The sequence below is a fragment of the Clavelina lepadiformis genome, chromosome 2, assembly GCF_947623445.1.
Source record: "Clavelina lepadiformis chromosome 2, kaClaLepa1.1, whole genome shotgun sequence".
Classification (NCBI taxonomy): domain Eukaryota; kingdom Metazoa; phylum Chordata; class Ascidiacea; order Aplousobranchia; family Clavelinidae; genus Clavelina; species Clavelina lepadiformis.
Genome location: NC_135241.1, coordinates 14,206,596 through 14,218,138, shown reverse-complemented (window position 1 = coordinate 14,218,138; position 11,543 = coordinate 14,206,596). Strand labels below are relative to the sequence as shown.

Sequence of the window (11,543 nt, the reverse complement as noted above, 5' to 3'; positions counted from 1 at the left end):
TTACTTTGATCCACTATTTTTAGGCTTGTGCCAGTAGCTATATTGTACTTCTTAATGGAATGTTATTTACAATTTGCTTTGTATTTCAGAATTGTTTAAGTCTTATCTACACTGTATACATTGAGGGTCTCAGCATGTCAATAGAAAATATTGTGGCCAAGATGCTGTTAGTCAAAGTTCCTCCATCAGGATCATCTATGTTGAGATTTTCGATTGGTGCTGCTGACAAACAAGCATTACAGATGCCTCAAAGCAAACACTTGCCTATTACAAGATCTTCTGTGACCATGCTTCTTCGTCAGCTTGGTATATTCAGTAAAATTTTGAAAGTGATTACTTTTGTGTTGTGTAGTAATACCAAAGTTTATGATTAAACCACTCACAATTGTAAAAATGATAATATAATTGTTGTTAGGATTTAAAGGATTTATGCCGTTTAGTAATTTTGTATATATTGTGTATTGATTTTTTACTGTTTTTACAGTTTCTTTTTTAGTTTTTTTACCGTTTAGCCTAAAATTCAAACACAAATGATACCGTTATTTGTTTTTTGCAGGTATTTTGAATGTGCTGAATATACTCTCTGCTGCTTTGATTGATCAAAAGTTGTTATTTTACTCCTGCAGTTACACTCGCCTGACTGAAGCATGCAATGCTTTGACAGCTTTAATGTACCCATTTAAGTACAGGTATGGTACTGATTCTATACATTCTACTGTAATCGTTGTAATATATATATAATATATATATAATAATAATAATATAATATATTATTATATAATAATATATCTATAACAATATATTCCTCTTTGTATTGTTGGGGGTTTGTTACCGTTAGGGCATGATGGTGTGTTAATGTTTCTTTGCTGTGGCACATTTGAAGGAGAGACATTGGTATGCGTTCTATATTGTCACTTTTCACAATTACTTTTTAGTTGTTTCTAATGCAAATCCAGGAGATGAATAAAAAATCAATACTTTGAGACGTTTAAGATGTTTAATCGTTACCATTTACAATTAAGTCTGCATTAGTTTATCACAGAACTTAAAAAATATTTCACAAAATTTTCTGTTTCATACACACATGTGCCGGTGCTTTTTTGCCTGTTGCGTATCTCTATTTCTTTTGTAGATAAAAGTAAGAAAACAGATTTTTAGACAAATTTTTTTTGCTCATGGCGCACAACCTGTTTTTTCAGTATTGTGATTACAAAGATGAACCTGTAACACATTTTCAGCTATCCTGAAAATTAAACCAAACTTAGGTTTAAGGTTTTTAAGTAATTTTGCTAACAGATTCGTAGACAAGCAGAATGTTCGACTAAGTAAACTCTTATAAAGAGAACATTTACATTAAATTGTGCTGTGTAATAATTGCATTCATTTATAGTTATTTTGCATACATTTTGTATTTAAGTTGCTAATGAAAATATCATTTTTTTGAGAACAGCTATCCTTACATACCAATATTACCGAGACATTTATTGGAATGTACATCCTCACCTACTCCTTTCTTAATTGGAATTCATTCATCTTTCAAAAGCGAGTTACTAGAACTGGTAAGCAATATGTTTTAATTGTGTAGATTAGTTAATATCATTGAAAACACACTACTTTGCAATATGTTTATTGTTTTTGCTGTTGTAACTTGAAGCTAGCCATAGCTAGGATAGGCTATATGTCTCTATTTTTAACATCACAATTAGCAAACCATTGAGGATAGAATATGAATATTTTTAATAGAAACCACAAATGAGAAAACTAAAATAAGTTCTCCTAGCTATTCATTTAGCTGTTAGACCACTAACTTCTATGGATACTTCTATATAGCTGTTTTTTTCTTAGTTGGATGTTATTGCTGTTGACCTGGATGGTGGTGTGATTTCAGTGCCAGATTGTGTGACAATTCCTGTCATACCTGAACCATACTATACCAGTGTTGTTGAAGCTTTAACAAAAGTAAGTACAATTTTCAAGTAGTACCTCTTAACTAGTGATGGATGAGTTAAAACTAAGCCGGAGTATATGGTCTTATTTTGCTATACTGTATTGTTAATTAGCATGTCTACAGCCACAGCCAATTTTAATTTTGATTGTTTGAATTAAAAATTAGCTTTTTAAATATTGCAATTTTTGTATTAATTTTCAGACTTGTTTACTTCCAGCCTGTGTGAATTTAGGTTAACTGTTTTAGTCAGTCAAACTTGTTTGATAGTTACAAATGCATACTGGGTATTCCAAAACTGCCTGCACTAAGAAATAAATTGATTGTATTAAAAACGTAGGTAGTAAATAAATAGTAATTCTTCAATAAATACATTATCTTTTCATGAATGTTGTTGTTTAGTTTTTTACTGTTTTATAATGTTCAGTATTTTTAAAGCGATCATGCTTTGTATTCACATTTCACATACAGCATATTTCTGAAACATCCTGTTAAAGCAATTTTAATACCTACTGTCAATTATGCATCATTCAATATATTCTTGGTTAAATTGAGAAAGGTTCATGAGCATGGCCTTTACCAAACGCATTGCTCTGCAAGACCCATTTGTGCTTTCAATTTAGTAAACAATGGTCTAATATGGAACAGTAGAGCAGGGTAGCAGCAAGAAGTTGTGTTAATACAAGTTGTTTTCCAGCATAATGATGCTATTCCATTGGTCATACCAATATTTAACAGTTGGATATTTTTTCTTTACAAGGTACAGTCTCACAGGTCATATGTCACACACACACAAACTTATAAGACTCACAGTCTGACTAGTGACACCATTAATGGCATAGTCAGTTGTGTATCCTAAGCTAATAGAGTGGCAGGCGAACATTCAAAAGATTTTTGGTTCGATTCTCACTGGGAACACACGTCTGTGTCTTGGCAAGGCACTTTCAACATAAGCAAGATTAAGTCTGCTTTCTATAAAAAAAGACATGATGTTTTCATACCCAAGCATTTCAGACATGGGAGGAACATTGCACATACAACATTTTTGGACCAGAAGAAGTGTTCTATTATGAAGACATCTTTCTGTTTTAGTGTGACAAATGTCTTGAAAAACGCTGCTGTAAAACAATGGGTCACAGCCTCATGACACTTAATGTGGCTTTCATATTGGTTGGAGCACAACGGTCAAATTTTCACTCTTAGGCAGGTTTGTGCAAAGTCTTGAGAATAACAGAAAGATGCCTACATTGCCTTCCTTATTAACCTCAGCTAAGCTGATGATCGAGTCGCGTATTGCTGGAGTACTTGACTCATGCAATGCTTGACTGAATTGCATGACCAGGTAAAGAGAGTGTCCTAGTTGAAAAAAGTAAATTTAGTCATATGTTGCTTGTATATAATCTGATTCTCCTAGTTTCTAAACCTGAGCAACTGGGTCAGGTTAAGATCTATTGCAACTGTTAAAAAATTCCCTTGGATGAAAATGAGCACACAGAAAACTAAGGTATTCTGCTTCTCTATAAATCTTTCTCAGTGCTTGAAGAAACGTTGAAGCAAAATTTGAAGTGCAATTTTTATGAGGGTCAAAAGCAGAATAAACTTGCACATCTTAATTGGAAATGTAGGTGTAGTCATGCATTTTATGTTGAGCTGTTATGAAGTAAGAGCTTTCTGGAGTCACTTCTGAGGTTTCAAACTTAAATCAGATTTTTTCAATTTTTTCCTATCGGCATGAATTTTGGTGAGCTAGTGGTGTGTAATTTCAGCGCAGGCTTCAGCAATTTTTTTGTGAAGGGTTTGTAGTATAGTGCTATTAGATTAAATATATGACACTAAAATCTGAGTTTTTAAATGTTGAACTCTCTCACTTTTTCTAATTAAGAGGTTACCAACTACAATGGTGTAGACACATCATCGTAATTCTTCAGGAAAGACTTGCAAGATATACCATGCTTGCAATACCGACTAATAAAAGGATTGTTTAGGTTAGGGTACTTCTCAAGCTGCTGCCTTCCCTGAGAGAATACTGTTGATTCCAAAGAGAGAGAGAGAATACACGAATAATGTGTTCAATTTTCAATTTGTTTCAGATTAGGGATGTTCATCTTTTGATATAATAAGGCACCTACTGTACGTTATCGTCTGTTCTATATGTATGATTGCTTGGTTGAATTTGTGTTTTAGTATATTATATCATAAAATGTGATACATTCAATATTGCATTATATTGTTTTTAATTTAAACAGATTTTGTGCCCTGATTTGGTTGTGGCTGATTATGTTTATCCTCCAGAACATGTCAAGTCATCTGAACCGGAGCGTTTGGTAAGCTAGCTGTTATTATGCATATGCGTTAAGTAACTTCTTGTATAATGATTATAATTTTTCCAGCAGTTCAATATACTAAAAAACATTCATTGTAACACCATTGAATAAAAAGTAAGTTCGCTAAATACAATAAATACAATGTTGGAGAATTTATCACTAAGAAAATGCTAGGCAGTTTGCAAGGTTTGATGTTGTAATTGAATGAGCACCAATTGTCAGAATTAATTATAGTTATACGATTGGAACTGGGTTCATCAAAGTGCTTCAGCCATTAAACTAAAAAATTTCTTGTCCTTTTCCTAAAATGTATTGCTAAGTTTGTGATGTTAATTATTTTCATTGGTTCAGCAATTTACAATTTATTTACTTCACATGAGGTTTGCTGAAACTTTACCAACCAAATTGAAAAAGATTTGGATTCGTGGGAATCTGAATCTGCTAACTTTGCCCATTTCGTTTTGTAATCTACCTGTCATGCAACAAAATAATGCTTAAACCTGTCATTTTAATGGTGAATGAAAAATTATTCTATTTTTCTTTGTTTACACGAATTAAATATACTTTTAAAAAAACGTTTGATTGTCTTTATAACAAATCAATCGTAAAAAAAATTGAGCGTTATGCTGTTGATTTCTAACTTTTAGCAATTCAGTAGAAATCTGTTTGCAAGATTTCGGTTCTTGAGAATAGCAGAAAGGATTGATATTTGTGCATAATATTCGTTTTTGATTCAGCACATCCCTATTTCTTCCTGTTATAGGTTTTCCATCGCTACCTCGACAATTTATCGATGGAAAACTTTTGAAAAGATTTTATCTATGCTAAAATGGCATCCTTTATAATTCATTCTTCTCACTGATATGGTATTGATATGTTTCATATATTTGAAGCAAAATGGCAATACATACCTCAATTAATGACCACCCCGATAACACGACCACCTCGTTATTATGACCACTGCTATTGCAATGTTAAATTCTGTTTCGCCAATGTGACCACTCCGGTATGTAGTAAATACCAAAATAAAGTTGGCACAAAGCAACGGATTGGACACCACTAAACACCATCATTAATTCAAAATTATACTAAAATTTGCTAACTTTTGAACTCGCCATTGTTAAATCATAACTAACTCCAGCTGCAACATAAGCATCTAGGACTGTATTTTAGCTATTGCTTGAATGTGTGTGCATGTGTACACAAGTTAGTGCATGGCATACACACACTGCGAATGATTCTGCAGTAACAGTTCCGTATTTTTCAACAGCTTTTAACTGGTTTCGAAATGTTTAAAAGATATGAACCCATTTCTGAAAGAAAAAGATACTGCCTATTTTTTTGGTTTTGGGTACAACATTAAAAAACGGTATGTATGAAATTTACGAAATACGAAACAAAAACACGCTTTATACTCTAGGGCCTAGAGTCTTTCTAAGGAAAGTTATGGTAGGTTTTTTAGATATTCTTTAACTAGAAATGACCTTTTTCACTGAACACAAAAGGAGATTTTTTTCGTAAATCCAGCCTGTCAGAACAATGCATTTATATCACACATTTTTGAACACTTTCCTGATGCTTTACACATTTCCTTCTTCCATTGATGTAAACATGTTGTTAGAATATAAATAAATTTTGAGTTGTTGGATGTCAAGATGCTTCCAGCTTAGGTAAGTTGAGGTGGAATGGCACTGTATTCTTTATTAAGTTATTCTTCATCCCATGAAAAATAACGCAGTTAACAATAACTAACACTTAGTAAGGCTTCCATAATATAAATGCAATTGTAGGACTTTAGCCAACATCCTTTGGCAGTTAACATATTGTTTGCGTTCTAAGCGTCCAGCAGTGGAATCCTATTTTATATTACTGTAAGTTAGATAGGCAGTTATGACATCACAATAAATTTGTTCCATTTGTATGCTTGATTGTGAAACAATGTTAGCTACCTTGTGTTGATTTTATGCCGGAAGGTAGGTTTGTAATTGTTAGATTTTTTCTCGTGAAAGAGCGTTATAATATGTATGGTTCGAATTCTACCTTTTGTGAAAATTTTGCATCCCAAGAGCATAAAGAAAGAAGCTTTTCTTGTTCATAACTGATTGAGTAAATAACAAACATATATCTGTTCCGCACTTAGATATACATATAGATGGGAAAGTTAAGTAAATGAATGAAGAAGCAGTCACTTGTTGAGGTGTTTACAACAATAAGTATAAGGCTGATGGCTTCATGTCAGTTAAGACTTTCGTCTATTACAAATTATGATAGCCAAACATGTGTATATGAAAATAATTAAATAATAATACAAATTTAAAACTTGTGATCGGTGAAAATTTTCGAAAAATGGTTATAATTTACATTGACCCAAGCTATCATCGGCTAGTTAATACAGCACAGTCAATTTACATTTACAAATTTAGCTACTGTAAAACTGTGAAGTTTTACTGGAATCATAAAATTCAGCTCTTTGGAGAAACTTCCTAACCTGTATTTCATTACTATATTACTATTGCATAGTTTAGTCTTTGCCATGCGGAGCCAGGGAAGTGGTGTTTGGCCCTACTAGAAACTTTTTATGATGCTGTAAGCTGTACAACCTTATCTTTTCAAACCTTGACCTAATCTCTGGTTTTTCAGTTGAAGCCTTGTTTTAACTATCAGGAGGTCTTATAACTTATAGGTTATCAGTATTAGTCTATTTAACGAATATCAGATACTAGTGTTATAATGACTTTACGTCATTGAATTGACTTGAGTCAAATTCTCAGGACTTAACTTGGGTCAGAGTGTGGCATGACGCGAGTTGTCGTTGAGTCGTGTTGTGATGGGAAAGAAAACGAAGCTTTAGGTAACAAAATCAAACATTTTTCTATAAAATTACACTTCTCTGAAAAGATATCAACCAGACCAATTTCGAGACAGCCATGATGTTATGATAACCAACTTAGTGTGGCACATAGTGTGGCACATAGTGTGACATCGGGAAAGTTTTTAAGTTGAAGGCATTGACTTGACTTGAGTCTGAAAGCAATGATTTGGTTACAACAAACCTTAACACTTTATCTGAAAATCATGAAATGCCAAATACTTGTTGTCAATCCTATATCAGTTTTTCCTAATTAGTGTCTGGTTAGCAAGTTTATCAATTTTATGGCGTAGGTATTTTTTTGTTAGCCGTATTCAACATCAAATTTTTGTTGTTTTTACTAAGTATGAATGATGAAAATGTATGATGCTGGTTGTAGTACAGATAAATTCTAAAAGTGGTTATAATGCAAAAAGACGAATTTCGAACATTAAATTGTACTAACTACCGAATCATGTACAGATACGTTAATTGAATAAATATAATTCACACTTCATTTTAAGACAAATTTGTTTTAGCATTTCATCCACATGTTAAAGTTTTCTCATGTTTCGAAAATAGGATTGTTTTGAATTATTGTGAGTGTATCTGTTATCATTTTTGTGGTTATTGTGAGTGTAAGAGCAATTTTATTTTTTATTTTTGTTTGTAAATCTACTTCTTTCAATAAATTTTGTTAATGAAATGCAGGACAAAGAAATTCGAGCAGTTTTTTTACGCCTTTTTAGTCAGTTGATGATGGGTTATCGTTCGTGTTTGCAAGTCTGTAGAATTCATCCAAAGCCAATCATAAGATTTCAAAAGGTAAGTGGTGTTAGTTAGCTATTTAAAGTTATTTTATCATGTTTCGAAGGTTATTCTTTTTTTGTATGCGTACAAAAGCATTGCTGTAGTACGAGTTGCGCAATACAAAGTAGGGTACCCCTGCATATGTGCATTGTACTCCTCGCCACCATTAACTTCCATCTTATAGTCACGACTTATACAAATTATTCGTACCAAAGTTATAAAGCAAGGTCATGAAGTTAATATCCAGACTTTCACCACACTGCCTGAGCAATATATACTAGGTTTTTTGTTTTCTTACCATTTTTTAATTGTACAAAATTGATTACGGTAATGTAACTCACTAACCTATGCCCATCGTGTGTATTTAGTCTTCCTTTGTTGAAACGTTTCAATTCTGCATTTTCAGCATCTTTATTCTGATCAGAACTCAAAAGTGACTTAATGTTTTCAAAAATTACTGTTTACACACTCACACAACAGTGTGTGTTGCATTATTTTGAACAATAAGTTTAATTTAACAAGAATCAAAATTTGAAGAAATTGAATTAAAAATAGGCCGTTGTTTATGCATAGTTGACTGACAGAAAAGTGCAATACTTTTAGCAATATGGTTTATTATTCACCCATTTTACTTGTAGGAACTTTATCTTGCAATAAAAGGATTTGGTGCCTTGAACAAGCCGTCATATGATTTTGTGCCTAAGTTATTAGAAAGTCAAGCATTTTCCTTATTTGTCCAGGAAAACGGTCCACCTTATCGAAAAACACACTTGTTTGATGAGGTATTGTTTTAATATGTATTATTATACAAATTGTATGACTATATTTCGTGTTAATATTGATTCAATTCAGGGCTACGGTCCAAGAACGAATTAATAATTTATTTAATTTAACAAAAATTATGTTTTTATATTATATGGTACCATATTGGTAGCATTCATAGCATTGTTTTGTGTTTGTGTCTTGAAATATTTTTCATGACTTTTATAGGTTGTTATGGAAACAGAAAAATTGCAAACAGACTTCGCTAATGTTTACCATACTCTAAAACATGTAAAAGAATTAGCATCTCAACTTTATTTCAATGTAAGTAAGGCTTTTTAAATTTACTGGTTGTATTTGTATATTGGTGCTACATACACAACAATGCCAACTTATGGGGTTCGGCAGTTTCATACCGGTGATGTTGCATTATTAACTTATTTGCTACTTATATACTTGTTACCCTTTTGCTATATACTTGTTACCCCAAAGAAGCAAGAAAAAGAGTGGTTCTGACGTGACAGAGTCTAGTAGATTGGATGGGAAGGAAGAGAGGTTGTTCAGTGGTGTAGGACACAGTCCTCCAGTTGATTTCGTGGGTGTTTGTTTCCGTGTCGAAAACTCTGAACAGAAGGTTGAATGAGTCCTTTGACTGTGATGTCTTTCTTGTCTTTTTTAAATGTTGCTTTGTCCCAGCAAAATGCCTTTCTGATACCTCACTACACCTAACTTTAACAACTGACGTTTTAACTATACAAATTGATTAACTGACCTCCTACAAGATATATCAATGGTAAATTAAAAGAAAAACTGTTCTAACATAAAGTTCACTGTCTATGATGTCAATATTCAATACTGTCTATTAACCTTATGAAAATAACAAAGTTTTTGTTACAAAAGCGCACTTTGCAGTACAAGATCTTTCGTTTCCTTGGTAAGCCCCCTTCGACAGCATGAAGTTGGTACAGAAAAAGAGGATGGTGGTGAAGATTTGGTGATTAATCACCTCCTTCATAACCACATCCCACTTTCAGGGCGACTTTGGCAAAGCAAGCTTGTTCTAGCCCGAAAAATGGCTTTTTTTGGCCCGCGACACTCTTGTAGGGAGTGGAAGTGATGGGTGAATGCTGGATTGAATGACGATTTTCGATATTTTTGGCTTTTTAGCAGCGTGAAGCTAATCTTCTTCGGCCTTGCATTTTAAATGCTTAAACTCATGCCGCTCCGCTTCCTTCTTGACAATTTTCGTAGCCTGTAGAAGCCTTCAAGTTTTCTCTGTAACGCTTTGGCTTTTCAACGTTGGTGAGAGGCATAATTTTTTTCATTGGAATGGGATACGGAAGTTTTTTGAAATCCATAATAAAAAAACGCATTATTTTTATTGCAAAACTTTTTAAATTAATTAAATTTCATGTGTTTTAATTCAACATGACCTATTACCGGTAAATATAGTCGTACTTTGCTGTAACGCGTCTTGGTAACCGGTACCGTGTTTCTTCAAACAGTTCAATGCAGTTTTCGTTTGTTTTTTGTTTCCAAGTCACTTAAATTTGAAGATTTGCTAGGAGTATACATATTACCGGCAGAGGTGGGCAGTCGGTACTTTGAAAGTATCAGCGGTACCGGTACTTGGCAAAATATGTACGGGCGGATTCAGTATTCTGTACTATTTCAAAAAATTTGTTCGGTAGTTTGTCGGTACTCGTTACCGGCACTTTTTGTGTAAAAGATGCTGCTGCAAACGCAATGTTTGCCGCTATTATCCCCCCCCCCGGTAAAGGTTACTCCAGGTCAAAGCATATGTGACCTTAATCGCTTGCAATTTTACATGGCATTTTTAGATTAAAAAAAATTAACACAGGCTAAAATTGGTATTAAGGATTCATTAGTATGTATATTTGAAAACATACTTGTTGAAATTTTAAAATAATCACATGAAAAGTACCGAGTACCGGGACTGACGAAAATTTCATGGAAAAGATAGTTCAGTACAGAGATTCGATACTTTCTGTCAAAATTGCCAACGGTACCGGTTCTGAAAAAGTACCGCGGTACAGTAATTCGGTACTATAGTAACGCGGTACTGCCCACCTGGTTAACATTGGCGTCAATTTTTTTCAAAAGAAAATGAAAAAATGGGTAGCTAATTGAAAGTTATGGATTTCCCAATTGTGAGAGTGTAAGATCGGCATAAGATTAATTATCGTTGTTGTATAGTTATCTAATGCATTATCACAATGCGTTTTATGAAGTGACCTGGCCTGCTTTTCCAACTTGTCCGAAGAAAAATAGTATGCCTACTTTTAGTTAAACTGTAATCGTAAAACAAATTAATTAGCATAGTTAAAGTAAGTGCTCTTTACTAAAGACACTATCTAAGACAATTTCCCGGACGTATCTGAGAGCATGGCGATTGCCTCCTTACTGTGCAAAAAGCTCTTAAAAGCATGAAATAAATTCTTTCGTTTTATTTTCATTGAATTAATTAGACGTATATGTAGTGTTAATTATGTATGGAAAAGAAACGTTTAACTTCATAAAATAATTCGTAACTTTGCAGCAATTTTCAAGAGCAGCCTTTTTGCTTTGGTCTACAGCTAAAGTAACTGCCTATCGTTAACAACGGATTGCCTGACATTACGTCGATAAAATACGACGTGTCCTAAGCTTTTCAATTGGTACGTGGAACCAGTACCAAGAGCCAAAACAGTAGAAAATATTTCATTAATTGTAAGTTTACTTACCGCTAGATGACCAAGAGAGTTAAGATAATTAAGAGAACCTAAGATATCTATAAGAAACAGGATACAGTTTGGCAATCTTAAGGTTAACTTTATATTTTTCGACACGATCT

At 33.3% G+C, this 11,543-nt stretch overlaps 1 protein-coding gene across 1 annotated transcript in view; it reads left to right on the top strand.

The window, feature by feature from the left end:
- LOC143445355 (myotubularin-related protein 13-like) overlaps window positions 1-11,543 on the top strand; it is a 66,246-nt gene that overhangs the window by 23,667 nt on the left and 31,036 nt on the right. The window contains exons 6-13 of the mRNA XM_076944403.1: window positions 90-306; window positions 557-689; window positions 1,451-1,559; window positions 1,846-1,959; window positions 4,192-4,269; window positions 7,829-7,942; window positions 8,566-8,709; window positions 8,918-9,013. Coding sequence (XP_076800518.1) covers window positions 90-306; window positions 557-689; window positions 1,451-1,559; window positions 1,846-1,959; window positions 4,192-4,269; window positions 7,829-7,942; window positions 8,566-8,709; window positions 8,918-9,013 — 1,005 coding nt within the window. The remainder of the gene's footprint in view (window positions 1-89; window positions 307-556; window positions 690-1,450; window positions 1,560-1,845; window positions 1,960-4,191; window positions 4,270-7,828; window positions 7,943-8,565; window positions 8,710-8,917; window positions 9,014-11,543) is intronic.